Here is a 22,443-nt window from a genome sequence, read left to right on the forward strand (position 1 = left end):
AGCATCTCCTCTACACTTCAGTTAGAAATAGAGCCCCTTAGGCGCCTGGGTGGCTCAGCTGGATAGGCGCACGACTCTTGTTTTCAGCTCAAGTCATGGTCTCACGGTTCATGGGTCCGAGCCCCTCCTCGGGCTCTGCACTGACAGCTCGGAGCCTCCGTGGGATTCTCTCTCTCTCTCTCTCTCTCTCTTCTCTCTCTTTCTCTCTCTGTCTCTGCCTCTCAAAATAAATAAATAAACTTTAAAAAAAATTAGAAATACAGCCCCTTAAGTTCAGAGATTGAGTAGTAAAAAAAATCGGAGGAGTAAATAAAGTGTCCAGGGAGGAGTCTGCCTGTGACAGTTTCCTCCCGCCGCCTTGGTGAGGGGAGAATGAGCTGTTTAGAGAGCAGGTCACAGACTTCGTATGACGGCGGTTAGGCCACGGAGGACAGGCTAGCTTCGCCCACCCCAGACGTATCAAAACAGCGGTAGCCAAATCGGCCACGTTTTCCCTGAGCCTTACACTTGGAGGAACCGTCATCAGAAGCTTTCCGCTTGTCCGTGTCGGAGGGGAGTACCCTCTCCTGATCGCAGAGGGTGCCCCGATGCCCTCAAGTTGCAAACCCCAGGCACGTGCGTCCAGGGAAGCCGCTGGGTAGAATCAGGCCTGCATTTGTGTTGAGTTTGGAATTTACGATTGTTATTTATCACTCTTCCCCACGGACATCGCCTCCTTGAGACTTGGCAGTCTTGTCTATCAGAAGCCAAAAGCGCATTCCTCTCTGTGTTAGCGGGACCTGCAGCCCTTTCCGGTCCCTTCAACCCCTCACCTTGTGTGAAAGGTGAAGGAGCGGGATCACTTCTCTGCCACCAAAACCCCGTGCCACGTTTGGAATGGCTTCCTGTCTCTCTCTCTCGATAGGGAGAGCCCGGGGACTGGAGGAGGGAGCTTGCGACATCTGAGCCAGACCTGTGGCGGGCCGGCCTGCCCCCCAGCAGGCAGCTTGGCCCGAATGCTGCTTAGTCAGGCTCCCAGGCAGAGCTGAGCTGCGGATGTGCCCGGGCCTGCCGCCACCAGGTGTCTGCGTCTGGGCTGGGAGGTGACGGCACAACTGTGACTCCTGCCTCCTGCTGTTTCCCAACAGTGTCCCCAGAGGAATGTGGAGGACCCAGGCCAGGCCACCTCGGGAAGCCTGACAGAGCCGCAGTTCTCTGGCCGCGCTGCAATGTCAAAAGACTTTGTCAGCGTGCGCCTGTGACCCTCACGCGGTCCTGCCCGCACCCCCGGGGCTGGCTCCGCCCCCGAACCAGAGTGGGCTCGGGTCTGAAGCAGCTTCCGAGCCTGGCTCCTGTAATATGCAGTTTCCAGCATTCATTCCCAAACCTCCGTAGCTAAAGTGTTTCTTTTCTCTTTAATACAACGATCCCATAATTAAAAATGCCTTTTGGGGGGGGCGCCTGGGTGGCTCAGTGGGTTAAGCATCAGACTTCGGCTCAGCTCGTGATCTCACAGTTCGCGGGTTCCAGCCCCACATCGGGCTCTGTGCTGACAGCTCGGAGCCTGGAGCCTGCTTTCGGATCCTGTGTCTCCCTCTCTCTCTGTACCTCCCCTGCTCATGTTCTGTCTCTCTTTCAAAAAATAAATAAACATTTTTAAAAATGCCTTTTTTTTAATTTAAAAAAAAATCTTTTTTTCAAATTCGTGTGTCGCCGCTGGGGAAAGTTTTCTTGTGAGAATTAGCTTCCCAAGGAGAAAGCTATCCTGCATTTAACAGAATTATTAACAACTACAGCAAGCCTTCCCAGAGTGTAAATGTTGGAAAAGCTTATTAGCCCGTTAGTGGACTTTGCTAGGCAACACAAAAAGGTCATTACTAATCTCTGTGTGGCTGTTGACAATTCAATGTGCAGTTCAGACAGGCTGCGAGCCGTTTCCCCTCAAGAGTGATACACACGCCACAGAAGTTTATTACACACCTACTATGCGCTAAGCCCAGGCCTGAAGAAGACATCACCGCGTGGAACAGTAGGTGCAGATGAACGGCACGTCAGCCAGGTTCAGCCTGCAAACATATTTTGCGTGACTCACACCATATCTATCAAAAAATTTGAACTCGTTGCCAACTTTTAAATATCAGAATATTTCCACCTTCTCTTGAAAACTCAGGAAACCTGGCAAAACCGAGCTCACATTCCTGGCTGATGGCAAGCAGAGTAACAACTGCCTGCTTCAGACGGCACTGGCTCTCGGTTCACACGGCCCCGCACCTGCCCTGCCTCCCTCCGACTTAACCTGCCTGGCGCCCCAACGTTAGTGGGTATTTCTCAGGATACAGGGTCTCAGCACACCCACACGCAGGGACAGACCAACCCGAGATGGCTCCACAAGAACGGGTCACAGGGATTTTCTGATTTTGTGTCTTCTCAACTTTACCTCTTTTTAAGTTTTTTTAATGTTTATTTATTTTGAGAGAGAGAGCATGAAGGGGGGAGGGGCAGAGAGAGAGAATCCCAAGCATGCTCTGTGCTGTCAGCGCAGAGCCCCACGAGGGGCTCGAACCCACAAAACCGTGAGATTGTGACCTCGGAGCCGAGATCGAGAGTCGGATGCTTAACCGACTGAGCCACCCAGGCGCCCCAACTTTTCCTCTTTTTAATAAAGATTTTTTTTTAAATCCCTGGTAATGTAAAGTGAGGGGAGATATTCTGTTTTGAGCGCTCGCAAAGACAAGGAACTGAGCGCAACAGGAAAATGGCAAGATTGAAACCCAGAAGCAAAAAAGGAGGGCTTTGAGAGTGAGGGAGGGGCCCTCGGGGATGTCCCCACCGGCCAGATGAAGAGGTCGAGACCTAGAGAAGACCTAGAGAAGAAGGTCATGCCCAGGTGGCGCTCTCTCTGTCCGGCTTCTGCTTCCGCGTTTCCGAAGAATGGCAGAGACGCCCGTCAGATCTGGAAACAAACGTGAGGACTGATTTCTGGCCTCAGATACACGATTCTAAATGAACCTGCAGAAAATGAATTACCAATTTGCATCTGGACCTACTGATTCCCTGCAGGCCGGTCAGGTTTGTCGTATTTGAAGAGACGTGTCTGCTGATCCCGATGGTGTGCGTTGCAAGAAGTAGACTGTTTTGAGGTTTTCGAATTACGTGTTGCCAAAAATCCTCCTTGTGTTTTTAGCCAGAAATAAACGGGTTGATCCCACTATTTGTTGCCAGTGGAAGTTTTTACTAAAATCAATGCAATTCAGTTGGAACCAACACAAAGATGCTGACCAAAACGTTTCCACTGGGCAGATTAAAAGTACTTCCATGGGCCACTGCCTGGGACTTAGACATTTTGGGATATTTGTAATGAGCATATATGGCCATTCAGTAATACCACAAACAAGGACTCCTCTGGTAACAAATTTAAATTAATTCAAAAGCCAGCTTTATGTGCAGCAGAAAGGAAGGGAAGAGAGCAGCGTTTGTAGAACAGAGACCATCCTATTTGGCCCCCACCAATCTGGCCAGGGACAGGGTTTCATACCTACTTTCACAGAAAAGGACAGTGAGGCCAAGGAAACTGACTTCCTCGGCTGGTTTCCAATTGCTGGGAACTGGCTACACCTGGGTCATCCCCACCCCAAACCCTGAGCTTTGCCGGCTACAGCAGCTCACAGCACGGAGGCCACAGAGGTGAGCAAGGACCAAAGAAGTTAAGACGAGGACACATCCCAGCCAGGCTAGAGAACGCCAGAAGCACGGTAAGAGAGGCACGTACAAGCAGTGCAGGGAAGGGTTGGCGGGGGGGGGGGGGGGGGGGGGGGGGCAGGCTTCTGAGGGGCAGTGCCACTTGAGGAAGGCCTTGAAGGATGCGCTGTGTCGCGACAGGCAGAGAGGAGCAAGAAGGCCTGAATGCTGAACCCTGGTGGGGACGGGGGAGTCCGCAGAAGAGTGGAAGGTGAGCAGTCTAGGTGTGGAATTCACCAAGCGAAGCTTCTTGCTACAGTTAGCCAACGGGAGAAAGCACGAATCTTCCCAGTACCTGTAAGGCAGGTGACCTCAGACCTACTAGGAAGGGCACCTAGGTGGCCAGAAGGCCAGGGATGTGTGTCCGGCCTGCGGAGAGGCAGCAGGGCCCTCGGGACACCCAGGAGCCCAGGTACCCACGCTTTCTTCCACATACGCCCCGTTTGCTCCTTTCCTTCCTCTTCCCCCTCAGGGGTCTGCGCCTTTCGGAGCCAGAACCTGGCACCCTCTGTCCACCTGACAGCAACTTGCTTTTCCCCGTTCATCTCACGTCTTCTCCCCCCACCTGAGATCGAGGATGGGTTTTGTTTCCCCCCGCCCGAGGACTGACACCAGCAGCAAGGTAGGTAAAATACAGGGCAGGATGGGGAAGCAGGGCACCCGCCCCGCCCCCCGCGCCCAGCTTTTAGAGAATCTTTTAGGGAACTGAAATGGGAGAGGAGAGAAGGCCCGATCCCCCTCGGGTTCTGTGTCGTCCTGGTCAGGGCCCCGCTTCAGCAGCTTGGGGTGAAGCCTTCTCCACTGGGGCCCGGGAAGCCGGTTCTCCCAAAGGCTCCTCCCTCTCTGTCCCTGGGGGCCAAGCTCCTGTTTGGCGTTCCGGGACATTTCACTTCACTTTATCCTTAGCGCCCAATAGGAGAGGTCAAACCAGAATTCCATTTTACAGTGGAAGGAACCGAGGCTCAGAGAGCAAAGTCACTTGTCCCGGGGCCGTGGTAAAGCCGGGGCTGTAACGCGGGGCACGAAAGGAAGAGGGGAGAGGGGTGTTTCTTGAGCTCCTGGAGCCTCCTGGGGACCCCGTCTCTCCACCTCCCGGGCCACGCACCCACACTTCCTCCGGAAGCAAACTTTCTGGTGGCGAGGGTGGCGCAGCCCTCTTCTTGGCCGCGGTGGGACCCCGAGGGCGCCCCGGGGTAGGTAGGGCGGCAGAATCATCCCCCGAGACGGGAGCCAGAGAACTTCAGAGCGTTGCGCCCTTCCCCGGGAGAGGCAAACACGGACACGTCTGGGTCTCCGCCGACAAGTGCCTTCAAGCCCGGCGGGGGCGGACACCTCCGCGCCGGCCGCCGGCGAGGTCTCCGCCGTCTGCGGGGGCACGGCCCGCGCCTCAGCTGCGCCCAGTTAGAGCGGCCGCGGGCGGCCGGGGCGGGAGGCGCTTCCCGGGCGGCGCGGCGGCGCCCGCGGCCTCGGGCGACGCGGCGGCCGGGCGCGGGGGGTGGGGAGGCGGGGCGGGGCGGCGGGGGCACCCCCCGGGGCGCCAGGGGGCGGGCGTGCGGGCACACGCGGTGCGCGGCGGGCGGGGGCGGCCACCGCGCCGCGCGGCCGGGGCGCCCGGGGAGCCGCCCACTTCGCCGCAGCGGGCCCCGACGGCCGAAGCTTGGATGCGGCGGCGCCCGCCGAGCCGGGGCGGACGCGGGGCGGCCCGGGCCGGGGACGCGCGCCGGTAGCCCCGGCGCTGCAGCGGCCGCAGGATGGCCGAGGTAAGCGCGGCTCCCTCCCCGGGCGCGGGGGGCCCCTCGGCGCGCGGGGCGGGGCGGCCGGGGTGGGGGTGGGGGGACCGCTCGGCCGGGCTCCGTCGGCACAGCCGGGGACGCGCCCGGGGCCACCTCCCGAGGGCCACCTGCGCGGCGGCGCGGCCCGGCCCGCGGGAGCGTCTCCGGGGCGCCGGGACCCGTCGCCGCCCGACGTCCCCGAGCCGCAGGCGCGCGCGCGCGGACCGGGCGGGTTCCCGGGGCGGCCTGGGCGCGTCCGGGGCGCGGGGTCCGCGCGAGCCCCGGGGGCGCCCGCCGGCCGGGACCCGGGGCCCGGGCGGCCGCGGCGAGCGAGCCTGCCCCGCGCGGCCCCTCGGCGCCCCCGCCGCGAGGCCGAGGCCGTTCGCACGCGCCGGAACAGCTGCTGTTCGCCACGGGCCGTCTTCCTCCCCGGGTTTTGTTTCTCGAGAACTGGGCGCGCGGGAACCTCGGGTCGGTGTGAGACGTGCGGGCCCGGGGGCGCCCGATCTCTCGCGAGGCCCCGCGAAGCGCGCCGCGGACGGGTCGCTCCGACAGCGCCGGGGACGCCAGGGCGCGGAGGGGGTGCGGCCGCCGGGCTGCAGGCGCGAGGGCCGGGGCCGCGGAGCCGGCGGGCGGGAGCCGGGGCGGGACGGCGGCCGGCCCCGCGGAGGCGCTGATTTGCCCGCGCGCCCCGAGCCGAGCCGGGACTCGGGCAGGTGGGGGGACGGCGCCGGGTCGGCTCCCGGGGGCAGGGGCGCGCGCGCGCGGGCGCGGGCGGGGAGGCGGGCGGGGGGCGCCGCCTGTCCCCTGCCCCCTCGGGCGCCCCTGCCCCCGCCAGACCCCAGCCCCGCCGCCGGCCGCCTGGCTTTGCGTCGGCCCCTACGGATTTGTCAGCCAGATGTGACAAGATTGCGGAGAGGCGAGGGAAGGAGGAGATCTGATGTTAATCAGTGCGTAGCTCGGAGCCAAACTTTCTCAAATGCGGTGTAGAAACATGCTCTTCTCATTTAAGGCATCTCTTTGTGGCCGTGGGGCTGCCACCGGTCGCCGTTTGACAGTTAAATGGAATGCCAGCTAGCAGCCTTAATTGTCGGAGTAAAATTGTGTGTGTGTGTGTTGGGGCTGGGGGGTGGGGGGGAGAGGTGAGTGTCAGACACTCTAAGGTTCAGTTATGTCCCCTAGGTTTATGGCCGTGTTCACCGCAGCTCTGCTGAAGACAGGGCATTTAAACCGGGCCAGACGCCTGGTCGCAGCCAGGCCTCTGCTGTTAACACTTAAGGGGCCTAAAAAAAGGCCCCAGTGGTATCCTGGGAATCCCTGTCAGTGAGTGTGAGTGTGTGCGTGTGTGCGTGTGTGTGTGTGTGTGCGCGCGCGCGTGCTGGGGAAAACATGTGTTCCTGCATGCGCTGGGCCCACACAGCAGATGTAGCAACAAATTTTTTGTGTTTGAATATATTCTCATCAGAGTGACAAAGAGTTTTGATTTGACAGTAAGTGAATTGAAAAACAGTGTTGGGCAGATTATCTTTCTCCTTTTTTTTCTGGTGCCTTTTCATTCTTTGCGTCTCGTTTTAATTTGCTGTTAGAGCTCACGGGATCTTTTCAGAAGGTCCCTTAGACTCTTTGCTTGCACTCAGATGCTTACGTGTTAAAACTTCTGCTCAGTGATAAATACACCGGCTTCTCAAATTGTCCCTTCCCGAACACGTTGATATATACTATTAAAACCTCATTTAAAGTGTAATATGTCAAAATAAAATTCTCGGATGTCGTGTAAAAAAAAAAAAAACCACATTACTTCAAACATTAGCAATTGGTCAGGATTCTGATTTTTGCGTTAAATGGGTGTGAACAGATAGACACCATTTTTGCTCTGGTAAATATTGTTGATAACTTTATCTTTTCCGGTGTACCTAAAAGAGTAACATGTGAGTCATCATTTGATTTTTTATCTGATAGGTTTGCTAACTTTAATTTCACCGAGAAAGTATTACTGTTTGAACTCAACTGTTGGTTGAACGTGTTCCTGTTCTAGTTCAATGCCGAGAAAAGGTGGTGAAATCTTCTCTGAGCTCAGGCACGGCTCATGCTTTGGGAACTCATAATTATGTTCAGACACCTGCATAATTTCATTTGGAAAATCATCCGTACCTGTAAATGCTGTTCCATTCAGAATAGCAAGGATTTAGCTAGAGGCCCCTCCTCCAGTCAGAAAGTGGTAAGTTGGGAGGGGTTATTTGGCCCTTGATCCCTGCTAAGATGAGAAACAATCATGTTTGCTCTGGTAATAATTCGCATCAGAAATGTTAACCAACATGAAATAATTCCTGTGGAAGCGTGAGGTTTGCATAGAGCGTTATTTTTATTTGTTTATTGTTGCAACTCTCTCGCGCAGCCGTTAGGCCGGCCTCGCAGGCCCATGTTCTGTGTCTGAGAACCCTCAGCTTGGAAAGGAGGATCCACCCCATTGGGTGAGAAAAGCCATAGAGATTTCCCTGAAGAACAAATCATAATTGTTCTTTAAGCATACCGTTATCATTTATGAATGCCTAGGGATAAACATAAACATCGTGAAAGTTCGGTTTGTCGGTAAAATTAAATTGCTGCGTGTGGGGTGAGGGGCAGAAGTGTCTTTTAGCCTTTGTATATGGCTTTAGAAGCTATTTTGACAGTGGCCATTAAGAGAGTGCCTTGCCCTGAAGCTTCCGCAAGGTAAATTACTTGCAGGAGGAGGGAGCTTTACCCCCCCCCCCCAGCCCCGGTGAGTTTTCACCTCTACAGATGGCATTTAGAGTTACTTTTGTCAGAAACAGCCCTGTTCAAGAAGACCTAGAAATACCCTAGGTTAGATGAAATCTCATTGCTGAGCCGCACTTTTTTTTTTTTTTTTTTTTTTGGATAACTAAGACCAAGATTTAGAGAGCCAGTATATTTTTTAATTACCTTCCTCCAAATACCCTATTGCAGATTTTTATTGTAGTTATTTATTTATTTGCCTCTTTTATTTTTGATGCCGTATCTGTGAGATGTTAAAGATAACTGGGTTCTTCGCGGAAGAGACATCTGGAAAGTTTTGTGGGTTTTTTTTTTTTTCTTTTAAATTGGTTTCCACCTGAAAACCTTATCTTCTGTTATCTTGTCATCCTTTGAAGCCCTTTCTCCTAATTCTGGAAATCCTAAGTTCCCGGTGTAGCCCCCTTTCTCTGCATGGACACGTGCCTATTTTTATCCCCCGAAACCAAAAACAGAAAACAGTGGATCGAAACAAAGAGCAGACCCGCTCTGCCATGCTCTGACCTGGGGCCTTCTCAAACTTTGGGTGTTGCAGGGAAAAGGGCCACCGCCATTCTCGGCCACGCCTGAACTCATTATTAAAAACCAGCCTAGCAAATCATAGGAGAAGTTTGCCTTGGGGGGATGATCTCACAGGGCTAGCGTGAGGGCAAAGAGAGACGGAGGGATAAAATGTTGTAAAGGCCAGCTCCAAACAACCTATGTGGAAGGAAATGACCGTCTCCGTGAAGGTAAACTTTCATTCAGTTGCGTCTGGTTGTGTGAGTTTGTCTCCTCTTACAGACTCTTCCTTGAAGGATCCTTCCATACACCCAAACAAACATCACGAGTAGTTTCTATCTCTGCGCCAGCCTCCAGAAGCACTGGCCTGGTCCCGTAGCCCTCTGATGGTTTCTCGCGTTACTCGTTACGAAGATAAAATTTTTATACGGACAACTCGAGCGCTCCGTGATTCTCCAGGCTGGATTTTAAGGCAGTGACAAGGACGGTAATTTGCAAACTCTGGCCTTTTCTTTTTCAAAATTTCATTTTGAAAAATCTGAGGTCGCTTTTTGTTTCTTTTTTTTTTTTTTTTAACACTCAGTTCTGAAAATCGAGTTCTCGTTAAGCCCTTAAAAGAAGTGTCTGCAAAATTTTACTTAGAAATGTTCACCCTTTCATTGTTATCTTGCAATGGACGTGAAGTTGCAGTGCTTGTAGAACTGGCTGCGTTCGTTAAAATTATCCTGAAGTACAAATGTCCTTTTTCTGTGTTGGTTTTTGTGTGTTTTCCCCCAGAGCTGTCTCTTGGCGTTCAAAAGTTCCCTACGCCTATAACGTCCCTCTGTTTTTTGTTACCAAAGGTTTCTGAAGATTGCCTCTGAGGTCCTCCCAAATTTAGGTTATAAAGGGGGGAAAATGTGTACATATCCTTTTATTTCCATATAGTTTGTTGTTGTTCTTAGGTGTTTTTTTTTTTTTAATGAAGAAATAATTGGTTAGGTTCATAAAGTAACATTTGCATATCTTTCTACTTTTTATATTTTCTGTTTTCAGAACTAATAATTTTAAGAAAAAAGGGCACAGCTGTTAGATGATTTTGGCACAGAGTTTATACTTTGATTTAAAGAGATCAAAAGAACGAGTATTTTCCCCACCATCCTCTTTGAAGACGAGCAGCACGAGAAGGGGGCAAGGGTGTCGCGCGTGCTTTCTCCTCACAGGTAGACTTGGCCCAACATCTGTACCTGCTCCCTCCCAGCTGCCCCTTCCTCTGCCAGACCCTTCCAGACCCTTCTCCCAGCCCTGAGCCCCCCGGGCTCTGTTCTTTTCATCCCCCTGCTTGCAGTGAGAAAGCAGATTCTGTCGGGTGGGTCTTCGGTGGGGGTTTTGTATTTGCAAATGATGCCTCCTGGTTTCTGAGGCTTCCCGGGTCCCTTTTTACAACTGTGCTCATGGGAAAGGGGGTGTCTCCTTGTGGCTGGGAATCCCGATGGCTCCACGAAGCCAACAGGCCTGGCTGCCGGTCTGGACAGCACACGCTCAGCTCACCTGTTGTTGCCTTTCGAGGTGTGCTCTCGTGGCCCAGGGACAGAAGCCTCTACTCTGTGGCCTGGCCTCCTGGGTTTCACACTCATGTACGGAATGAGCCTAGGACCATGGCATTCCCTGCACGAGGTGAGGAGGGCACACCTGCTGCCTCGTGGGGGAAGCCTCCCCTGGCCTCATGCAGCACCTATAAAAGTTAACATAACTCTTGGGGTGCCTGGGTGGCTCAGTCGGTTGAGCGTCCGACTTCGGCTCAGGTCATGATCTCACGGTCTGTGAGTTCGAGCCCCGAGTCGGGCTCTGTGCTGACAGCTCAGAGCCTGGAGCCTGCTTCTGATTCTTTGTCTCCCTCTCTCTCTGCCCCTCCCCACTCACGCTATCTCTGTCTCTCTCTCCCTCTCCCAAAAATAAATAAACATTCAAAAAAATAAAAATTACAAAAAGTTAACATAACTCTTGAAGGTCAGTACATGTTCTTTTTTTTTTTTTTTAATGTTTTTACTTATTTTGAAAGAGAGAGCCAGCAGGGGAGGGCCAGAGAGAAGATGGGGAGAGAGAGAATCCCAAGCAGGCTCTGCACTGTCAATGCAGAGCCCCCCGTGGGGCTCAGTCCCACGAACCAGGTGATCGTGAACTGAGCCGAAATCAAGAGTTAGTCACTTCACTGACTGGGCTCCCCAGGTGCCCCAAGTATTGGTGTCTCCTTACCAGGATCCAAATAAGGTCCATATGTTGTCTCTCTTAATCTGTAGGTTTACACTTCACTTTTTCCTTGCAATGTATCTGTTGAAAAAGCTGGGTCATTTATTTTATACAATGCCCCCCAGTCTGAATTAGTGACTGCTTCCTTGTGGTATTGTTTACATTATGGTTGTTCCTCTGTCCCCTGCATTTTCTGTGCACTAGAGTTGACCAAGGGGCTTGATCTGATTCAGATCTGAACTTTTTTATTTCTTTTATTTTTTTTAATGTTTCTTTTGAGGGAGAGAGACAGAGTGCAACCAGGAGAGGGGCAGAGAGAAAGGGAGACCCAGCATCGGAAGCAGGCTCCAGGCTCTGAGCTGTCAGCACAGAGCCCCACACGGGGCTCAAACTCACAAAACGTGAGATCATGACCCGAGCCGAAGTCGGACACTTAATCGACTGAGCCATTCAGACACCCCAGATCTGAACTTTTTTCATAAGAACACCCCATCTGTAGTAGAACGTATCTTTCCAATCAGAGGCAACTGACCTGGTTGTCAACTTTTACATTAGGAATTGTGGAATGGTAGTATTCTAATTCTTCATTTATTTATTCACTAGATACTTCTATAAAGGGAATCTCTGTCTCGTCAGTGGTTTGCACAATTTGTATAAAAAAGGATGTATACTTGGGACACCTAAGTGGCTCAGTCGGTTGAGTTTCCAACTCTTCTTTTTTTTTTTTTTTTTAGTTTTTTTTTTTTTAACATTTATTTATTTTTGAGACAGAGAGAGAGCATGAACAGGGGAGGGGCGGAGAGAGAGGGAGACCCAGAATCTGAAACAGGCTCCAGGCTCTGAGCTCTCAGCACAGAGCCCGACGTGGGGCTCGAACTCACGGACCGCGAGATCATGACCTGAGCCAAAGTTGGCCGCTCAACCGACTGAGCCACCCAGGCGCCCCGAGTTTCCAACTCTTGATTTCAGCTCAAGTCGTGATCTCACAATTCGTGGGATCAAGTCCTGTGTCGGACTCTATGCTGACAGCGTGGAGCCTGCTTGGGATTCTCTCCCCACTCCCCTCTTTCTGTCCCTCCTCAGCTCACAAGTGCTGTCTCTCTCTCAAGATAAATAAACAATTTTTTAAAAAGGATGTATACTTGGGGCGCCTGGGTGGCTCAGGCAGTTGAGCATCTGACTTTGGCTCAGGTTATGATCTCACAGTTTGTGGGTTTGAGCCCCACGTCAGGCTCTGCACTGACAGCTCGGAGCCCAGAGCCTGCTTCTGGTTTCTGTGTCTCCCTCTCTCTGCCCCTCCCCTCTCTCTCAAAAATACATAAACATTAAAAAAAATTTTTTTAAGGATTTATACTTGATCTATCCCTTTGTTTACCAGGTTTGGGGACAATTAATTGGTTCCCTAGCATTTCCTAAAGGCAGCCAATGATTTTTTTCATTTGTCTTTAGTATCTCTTGACTTTCTAGATTTGAATATAGTGAATGAATCATGTGAGGTTTTGACAAATTCAAAAACTTTATTCTCTGCTGTCATTGACCAGTCGAGCTGTCGAATTTTATTCCCTGATGAACACATACACCCCCTAGGACAGATACTGGGAGTTCCTCAGCTTTGTATCCCCGGGAGCCTCCTTGTAATTATCAGTACGTAGTAGATGCTTTAAAAACAAATGAGAACCACCACCGCCAACAAAAGCAATTTGTTAAGTAAATTTGTATCACTTCGTTAACTACTCATGCGGAAAGATGGCATGAACGTCTGGTCTTGTGTCTCTCCCTAGGTGGGCTTCCGTCCAATGCTGCCAGCTGCCTCCTACGAGAAGCCCACCTGGCCTTTCTCTTCTCTTCCTCCCAGTTGTCCTTGTTGCCCGTCTGGCAAATGATGATACTGCATTCAGAATCCTAGTTGTGCCTCTGCAAATTGGTGTATGTAATGAAAACAGTGGAAAACTTAAAAATCGAAAGAAGTTAGAGAAAAAATGGGAGGAGAAGAGGTAGGGAGCAAAAAAAAAAAAGGCAAATTCTCCTAAAAGAAGCAGCACAGAATGTATCTAAGAGGTGGAGACCTCCCCCCACCCCTCCTTGAATGATGCAATTTCCGGAACCCCGAAGGCTGTCTCTGCAGCCACAGAGAGAATGGGGTGACAATTTTGCTGTAAGTGAAGAGAAACCAGGTCCCCTCCCCATAAGCTGAGGGTGGTCCAGCTGCCTTAGGAGGTGTTTCGTGTTATAGATCCTGACTGGCACGGTTTGATCTGCACCAGACTCTTCTGAGACTCAAACATACTAACAATCGTCTGTATCAGCATTTAAAAACGCGGCTTGGAAAAACTTGAAGTAGTTTTATTCTAAAGCCTAATGACTTCAAAAGTGATTTGTGATTTAGCAGATTGGGTCCTTTGGCTTTTTATGATCCTTATCACCGAGAATCTGGCACAGCCTTGGAATCTCACACTTAAGAGAGGGCAGCAGGCTCTAAACTTGGCCTTGGTGATTTCTCCTAGTTAGGCATTTTTACACGATTTTTATGTGGCCCTCTCCATCGCCAGCAGACAGCCTGTGTATAAATTAGGAACTACTTTTGGCTGCTAGTAAAGGCTCCCAATAACAGTCGCCATCCTTCCTGCGCAGCCGTCCCCCAGGGCATGACCGCAGAGTTGCCTCATGGTCACAAAATGGCATCTCAAGTCCAACCATCATATTCTTATCCCAGGATGGAAGGAGGAGGACAGCAAAGAAGTGTCCCAGCTGACTCAGCTCCCATTTACAAGGGGTTTTCTGTAAAGCTCCACCTGGTAACTCCTACTGGGATACCATCGGCCAGTACTTCGTCACCTGGCCCCCAGCAGAGACTCAGAAGGGAAGATGAGACGAAAGGCTATGGGGTGGGCATCTGTAATTCGGAAGCACCGTGCCGCTGCCGTCTCGATTCATTCATTACTCTCTCAGATAACACCAGTGCAGGGCTTACGAAGGATCCGGCCCCCTGCTAGCAGCTGGGTGTTGGTTTGGGGTTTCAGCTGGTCCCTTGCCTGTTTTTGGAGCGATTCATCGTGCAGTAACTTTTATGGAGGGTTTTGTAATAGGTATTTTTGGTAGCTCTGTCAGTGGAGGAGTCAGACCACCAGAGCCCAGAGGACCCACGAACCTTGCTGTGATTCAATGCTCTGGTTGTACCGATCGGTCTCTGCGATTCTTACCTGTGTATCCTCATTAATATGGCTGATAGCCCTCCAGGGTGGGCAGAAACAGATATCCAGCCTGTTTCAGTCAGAGTCCAAGGCATGGAGCTGAAGGTTTGGTGGTTTAATGGGAAGTAAGACCTAAGTCACCTGAAGCCACCAGGACCCTTTACCACCTCGCCGGGAAAGAGGCTCATTGTGGCGAGGGGCGAGGCGTGCAGGCTCCCCACCTCTGCCCCCGGAAGTAATCGTTTCAACAGGCAAATCATACTCATTTCATATCTGTTTTCAAAGGATTACTGAGAACAAACTCCAGACTCCTCGGCCTGCCCCACAAGGTCCTCTGCAGAATGCTTCCTGCCACCTCTCTGACCCACATTTCCTACCATTAACCTTACTCACTCCGTCTACATAGGTCCTGGCTCCTTTTCTGTTCCTGAGCACTCAGCCTCTTTTGTGCCTCAGGGCCTTTGCACTTGTCATGACCTCTGCCCTAAAACCTTTCCTCCCTCTCTAGGTCTTCACTGGCTCCTAGCCATCCCTTGATTCTGTTCAAATGTCACCACTTCAAAAATCTTCAGTGATGACCTTATCTAAAAGGCACTTACTGGGGGCGCCTGGGTGGCTCAGTCGGTTAAGCGTCTGACTTCGGCTCAGGTCACGATCTCGCGGTATGTGAGTTCGAGCCCCGCGTCGGGCTCTGTGCTGACTGCTCAGAGCCTGGAGCCTGTTTCAGATTCTGTGTCTCCCTCTCTCTCTGACCCTCCCCCGTTCGTGCTCTCTCTCTGTCTCAAAAATAAATAAACGTTAAAAAAAAAATTTTTTTTAATAAAATAGAATAAAATAAAAGGCACTTACTGGGGCGCCTCCTGGGTGGCTCAGTTGGCTGAGTGTCTGACTCTTGGTTTCGGCTCAAGTCATGATCCCAGGGTCGTGGGATCCCGCCAGCCCCACGGCAGGCTCCACACTAAGTGTGGAGCCTGCTTGGGATTCTCTTTCCCTCTTCCTCTCACCCTTGCTCACTTCCTCTCTCTCTCTCAAAAAAAAAAAAATAGTTCTTAAAAATATTGAAAAGGCACTTACTTATACCCCATCCCGCCATGCCACCCAGTAAAATTGCTGGCATCGTTCTGTGTCGTTTTTTCATAGCACTAGCTTCCTGGGAAATGGTGCGGATTATTTACTTGTTTATTTTCTGTCTCCTCGGGATTATGCCCCTGGAGGGCAGGGACCTCGTCCGTCTTCTTCAACACTTTAACCCCCGGAGTTTCGAACAAACAGTTCCTGGCTCATTAATGTTCAGTAACCGCTTATTCATTTATTATGAAGTCTCTTGAGAGTGTGAAACTTTGGTGTCCTCACTGCAGGATGATAATGCCTCAGTCTCCGAGCTGCCGTAGGCATTAGATGAAACCGTAAGTGTAAGTGTGGTTAGCACCGAATATGGATGTTTCAAGGTATACCCTGCCTCCAGTGTCCAGATTGGAGACGACCCTGATAGCCCGCAAGTTCCTTGGCTCCCTCAGCCTTAGGATGGGGATAGTATTACCTACCTCCCAGGGAGGTTGGAAGAAAGAAATGAGACAGTGCACGAGCATGCTTCGTGCAATACCTCGCACGCGGTTAAGTGCTCAGGAAAGCTCACCAACCGTGCGACTTTGGGAAAATCACTGACCTTCCGTATAAATATGAGTTTCCTGAGAATAATCCCCTCCCCACGACGACGTAGGGAGGGTTACGTGAGAGCACCTGTTAAGTCCCGCTACCACGCAGAGGGCAGACGCCGGAAGGACACCTCGCCTCACCGTTGGCCTCAGAAGCGTCTGGTAGAACTTTCCGTGATGACGGGCGCGTTCTGTATCTCCGCCATCCAGTGTGGTGGCCGCTAAACCACATGCGTCCGCTGAGCGCCCGAAACGTGGCTGGTGTCACCAAAGAATTGAACTTGTAATTCTGTCTTATTATAATTAGCGTAAGTAGCCACATTTAAATTTGGCCATTTGAACGACTTAGACGGTAGCGAGCGGCCACCGTATCGGACGGGGCAGAGTGAGGACCGGGAGCCGACGCAGCTGCCCGGCCGGTACGCAGTTCGATCCTGTGTCTAAGCCGCTTCACAGACGGCTCCCCTCGAAGAGGCGACCCCGTGGACCGGGAAACCCCCAAGGGTCTTGCTGAAATTGTGTGAAATTTTGTTCCTTCCTCTTCCCGTCTCTCCCTGAGACTCTCCCCGCTGAAGTCCTTATCTTGAGTGATAGGAAAACGTCTGCACGTACAGGAGATGAAATCGGCTTTGAAGCGGAGGGACACTCATTATTCTGCAGCTCCGTCGTTCAAACCCCCTCGGAGGCCTGCACCGTCCAGCGGTGGATGTCCGTGCGGGTACCCGCTGCTGCTGGCGAGTCAAGGCAGCCTGTCCTGACCGGACGCCTGGTCCCCAAGCTGGACGTAGAGCAGGGAAAGGAGGGAGGGACGGACAGACCCTCACACAGAACCTAAAAACGAGGTCCCAGCTTTCCATCCCGACGCTGCAGGTAACCACTCGTCTGTCACATGCCAGGGGCATCGGTCATGTCTGGAGCACAAGTGACAGTTACGGACAAGCACGCCAGAACCTGGGATGTTGATTGGTGGCACATCAAAGTGTCTGGTAACAATTCAGAAATAGTCTGATTAAAATGAGTGCGTAAAGGGGCGCCTGGGTGGCTCCGTTGGTGGAGCATGAAACTCTTGACCTCGGGGTCAAGCCCCATGTTGGGTGTGGAGATTACTTAAAAAATAAAATAAATTAGGGGCGCCTGGGTGGCTTAGTCGGTTAAGCGTCCGACATCAGCTCAGGTCAAGATCTCACGTTTCGTGAGTTCGAGCCCCGCGTCGGGCTCTGTGCTGACAGCTCGGAGCCTGGAGCCTGCTTCGGATCCTGTGTCTCTCTCTCTCTCTCTGCCCCTCCCCTGCTCATGCTCTTTCTCTGTCTCTCAAAGATAAGCAAACGTTAAAAAAATTTTTTTTTAAATGAGTGCATAAAAAAGCAATCATCATGTCTTGATGAGTTCAGAATGTTGTAAAACATCTGCTTTATGTTTCCGAAGAATGGAACGAGTATTAGGATTCCTAAGGAAAGGATGTACATTTTAAGAGTTTTCCGTATTGATTTGCATGAGTACTTTTCATCCTGTAATTAGAATTTTCGGGTTTGATTTCATTTTAGAAGTGTTAATTTGTCTTTAAATAACAGTGCTATAATTTTTGCCACATTGTGGGAATTCCGATATGAGTGGGAAAACCCTGGGCCCTTAATATCAGAAGTTTTCTTAAGGCACTGTAATTAGCTTTTTTTTTAGTTCATAAATAATTCCTCTGAGATTTATCTCCATGGATGTATAATGAGCTTTATTAAGCCTTATTCAAATAGGTTCATACAGAGCCACATGAATATTTCTTATAAAACAGCATTCATGGGGCGCCTGGGTGGCTCAGCTGGTTGAGCGTCTGACTCTGGCTCGGGTCATGATCCCATGGTCTGTGAGTTCAGGCTTCACGTCAGGCTCTGTGCTGACAGCTCGGAGCCTGGAACTTGTTTCAGGTTCTGTCTCTCCCTCTCTCTCTGCCCCTCCCCTGCTCATGCTCTCTCTCTCTCTCTCTCTCTCTCTCTCTCTCCCCCTCTCAAAATACATAAACATTTTTAAAAAACAGCATTCATACATTGGGTTTATGTCCCAATAGGTACAAATGTGTCCCTAAACTAGAAGCTACTAAAAGCGAATAGTCAGGATAGGTCAGTGGGTCTTGACCGCAGTCTGGAAAGATTTGGGGTTTTCGCAACCGTAAGAGGGAGACGCGTTTCTGTGGCATCGGTGGGCAGAGACTGGGGACATAGCAGTCATTCCACAGCACACAGGACAGCCACCGCCACCAAGAATTATTGGACTCAAAATGTCAATAATGCTGAAGTTGAAAAACCCTGAGTCAGATGTCAAGAGATACAGAAAAAGTGAGTTTGAATCTCAGGCTATGAAATGTGCCTGGAGTTGTTTCGTCTGAAGTTTCATCGTGCTGGGCCCGAGGTAGGATCACCCAGAGTTTCCTGAGGCTTTGCCTGAGTGAGAGCCTTTTAAGCAGAATCTTCAGGAAGGAGAGGAAGTATGTGCTGAAGCACGTCTTTTTTTCTCTGATTGGAGCAGGGTCCTACTTTCTGCATCAGTGAATGTGAATTTTCTGTGTATACTTCCAGCATCTTGCTGGCAAAGAATGAATGGCATCTTGAGGAACAGGATCCCCAAATAAGAGTTTTTCTGCTTTTAAAAATCCTTTGAGGGGCACCTGGGTGGCTCAGTCCGTTAAGCGTCCGACTTAGGCTCAAGTCACCATCTCGTGGATTGTGGGTTCGGGCCCTGTGTTGGGCTCTGTGCTGACAGCTCAGAGCCTGGAACCTGCTTTAGATTCTATGTCTCCCTCTCTCTCTGCCCCTCCCCTGCTCATGCTCTGTCTCTCTCTGTCTCTCAAAAATAAAGAAATGTAAAAACAAAACGAAACTTCCTTTGAAACAGCCCTGTCGATGGGAAGGTAGGTTGTGAAATATTGCAGAGGCTTAGTGCGGAATATGCTGGTAGCCGTGGAGAATACAGAGGGCTGCTTCCTTGGTCAGCTGGCGTTCAGAGCCGCAGGGACGTTTGAGAATCCGGACAGCATATTAGGTGGGCTCCAAACAAAACTAAGGGTGCCTTTCCAGTTCTTGGGACGGTGTGTAACAGGCATTAAACCGGTCCTCATTTTTCTCCTCCCGGTTGAGATAACTATGTAATTACGTGTATAGGAATATAGACGTATGCGTCTGTGTATTTAACACATCCGTTTACATGTACAGGAGTAGAATCTCTGTAGCCAGAAGGTGAAATAATTTCTGGCTCTAAAGCAGTATTTCTCAATCTTTTTGTCATTACTCCCCGTATACCCGAGGAGCCTAGATTTTTTATTTTCCTAATTGTGCCCCCCCCCCGCCCACCCAGGGAAGTTTTAGTATTATACCACATTCCGGTGTTCTGTTTATGTATGTGTTTCTGTGCTTTATATATATACCTCCTCCCCCCAAGGCCAGTGTTCACCGCCTCGGGATGGTATCACCCCAGAGGAGAAGGCATGGATTATTACCATAAGAGGACGTTGTGATCACAGGGAGTTCTCTGTAGGATATTGAATGGCTTTACAAAGAGCAAACGTGTTTTCTGTTTTCCGATAGCCTCTGGGAGGGATCGGGTAACGCACTGCTGTGGGCCGTGTACCTCCGTTATGAACAGCCCTGTTCCTTCGCCTGAGAAGCTCTTGTCTGATTGATCTGCTCGGGCCCATTGTAATCCAAAGGGAGTCATGGATAACCGTCAAATCAGGGAGATTTTTAAACTGTATTTAAGCCAGCTCACTGATTTTTTAAAAAAATTTTATTTTGGGAGTGCCTGGGTGGCTCAGTCGGTTGAGCTTCTGCTCAGGTCATGATCTCATGGTTTGTGGGTTCGAGCCCCGCGTCGGGCTCTGTGCTGACAGCTCGGAGCCTGGAGCCTGCTTCGGATTCCGTGTCTCCCTCTCTCTCTGCCCTTCCCCCACTGGTGCATGCGTGCGCGCTCTCTCTCTCTCTCTCTCTTAAATGTTTATTTATTTTTGAGAGAGACAGAGTGCAAGCGGGGGAGGGTCACACAGGCACCTCTAAAAAAACTTTTTAATAAAAAAATAAGACTTTATTTTTTAGAACACTTTCAGGTTCACAGCAAAATTGAAAGTACAGAGATTTCCCATATACCCCCTGGCCCCGCACATGGACAGCGACCCCCTCCTTATCCACATCCCCCACCGGAGGGTACATTTGTGACAATTGATGAACCCACTTAGACATGTCATTATCACCCAGAGACCACAGTTTACGTTAGAATCCACTCTTGGTGTTGTACCCCCTCTGGGTTCAGGCAAGAGTATAATGACACATATCCGTCATTATAGTATATCGCACAGAGTATTGTCATTGCCCAAATATCCTCTGTGTTCTGCCTGTTCACAGCCCCCCGCCCTCACCTAACCACGGTCAAGCACGGAGCTTTTTAGTGCCTCCATAGTTTCGCCTTTTCCAGAAGGTTCATGTAGCTGGAATCACATAGTGGGTGGCCTCTTCAGACTGCCTTCTCTCCTTTAGCAATATGTATTTAAGGTTCCTCTGTGCCTCTTCATGGCTTGATACAACTCGTGTCTTTTTAGCACTGAACGACATTCCGTTGTCTGGATGGACCGTAGTTCACTTATCCATTCACCCCCTGAAGGACATCTTGGTGCTTCCAAGTTTTGGCAGTGATGACTAAAGCTGCTGTAAAACATCCACGTGCAGGTTTTCGTGTGGACGTACACTCCAGGGAACAGAATTTCTGGGTCAGACGGTGAGGGTACGTTTGGCTTGGTAGGAAGTCACCAGACCATCTTCCAGAGTGGCTGCACCATTTTGCATTCCCACCAGCAGTGAGTGAGCGTCTCTGTTGCTCTCCTCGTGAGCATCTGGTATTGTCAGTGTTCTGGACTTTGTTTTGTTTTTTTTTATACATTTTTTTTAACATTTATTTATTTTTGAGACAGAGAGAGACAGAGCATGAACGGGGGAGGGGCAGAGAGAGAGGGAGACACAGAATCGGAAGCAGGCTCCAGGCTCTGAGCCATCAGCCCAGAGCCCGACGCAGGGCTCGAACTCACGGACGGTGAGATCGTGACCTGAGCTGAAGTCGGACGCTTAACCGACTGAGCCACCCAGGCGCCCCTGGACTTTGGCCATTCTAATAGGAGTGTAATGGCCTGGTTTCTTCAGCAATATTTTTATTAAGACAATTTACTTACCATAAAATTTACCCTTATAAAGTATCCAATGGAGTGGTTCCACTGTGCTCCCCAGAGATGTGCAAGCATCCATCTCCTTCACCTTAAAAAAGCAACTTGGCCAAAATTTAAAAAAAAAATTTTTTTTCAATGTTTATTTATTTTTGAGAGAGAGAGAGAGAGCATGAGTAGGGAAGGGAGGCAGAGAGAGAGGGAGACACAGAATCTGAAGCAGGTTCCAGGCTCCGAGCTGTCCGCAGAGAACCCGATACAGGGCTCGAACTCACGAACCGAGATTGTGACCTGAGCCGAAGTCAGACACTCAACCGACTGAGCCACCCAGGCTCCCCATCGCTGGTCAAAATTTAAAACATCTGTGCTTCAAAGAACACCATGAGGGACGTGAAAAGATAATCCACGGGTGGGAGGAAATATTTGCAAATCATAACCTGTTCAGGGACTTGTACCAAGAGTATATAAAGAACTCTTACAACTCAATACTAAAACACAACCCAATTGAAAAATGAGCAAAGGATCCGCATAGATGTGTCCCTAGGGAGGATCTACAACTAAATGGGCGATGAGCTGCTGAAAAGATGCTGAATGGTATTAGCCGTCAAGGAAATGCAAATGAAAACCACAGTAAGAGACTACCTCATACCCAGTGGGATGGCTGTTACAAAAAAAGACAGACAACAAGTGTTGGGGACGTGGAGACATCGGAACCCTCGTGCATCACTGGAGGGGATACAGAGTGGTGCGGCCACTTTGAAAAACCATTTGACAGCTTCTTAAAACGTTAAGCAGAGTTACTACACGGTAACCCAGCAATTCCACTCCTAGGAATGTACCCGGAAGAAATAGAAGTGAATACGTATGTCCACCGTCAAGTTTGTATGCAGGACTCCTTCTGGGGGTGATGGAGATGTTCCGAAATCAGATCATGATGTTGGCACAACTGTGCATGTGCTAGAAATCACAGATGGTGCACTCTAAGTGGCTGAATGGTAGAATTCTGTCTCAATTTAAAGCTGTGTTTTGGGGCGCCTGGGTGGCTCGGTCCGTTGAGCGTCTGACTTCGGCTAAGGTCATGATCTCACGGTACATGGGTTCAAGCCCCGTGTCATGCTCTGTGCTGACAGCTCGGAACCTGGAGCCTGCTTGGGATTCTGTGTCTCCCTCTCTCTCTGCCCCTCCCCCGCTCATGCTCTGTCTCTGTCTCAAAAATAAATAAAAACATTAACAAAATTGTAATTTTTAAAAAAAAGCTATTTTTAAAAAGATCAGAATAGGGGTGACTGGGTGGCTCCATCAGTTAAGCTTCTGACTCTTGATATCAGCTTGGGTCATGATGTCACGATTCATGAGATCGAGCCCCACGTCAGGCTCTTTGCTGACATCACAGA

The 22,443-nt window shown here is 50.7% G+C and overlaps 1 protein-coding gene across 1 annotated transcript in view; it reads left to right on the plus strand.

Moving 5' to 3' along the window:
- The first annotated feature begins 5,408 nt into the window (after positions 1-5,408).
- Positions 5,409-22,443, plus strand: part of BNC1 (basonuclin 1) — a 31,692-nt gene continuing 14,657 nt past the window's right edge. The window contains exon 1 of the mRNA XM_042987928.1: positions 5,409-5,477. Within this exon, the coding sequence (XP_042843862.1) occupies positions 5,469-5,477 (9 nt within the window). The 5' untranslated portion in view covers positions 5,409-5,468. The remainder of the gene's footprint in view (positions 5,478-22,443) is intronic.

This window comes from Panthera tigris, chromosome B3 (assembly GCF_018350195.1).
Source record: "Panthera tigris isolate Pti1 chromosome B3, P.tigris_Pti1_mat1.1, whole genome shotgun sequence".
NCBI lineage: Eukaryota > Metazoa > Chordata > Mammalia > Carnivora > Felidae > Panthera > Panthera tigris.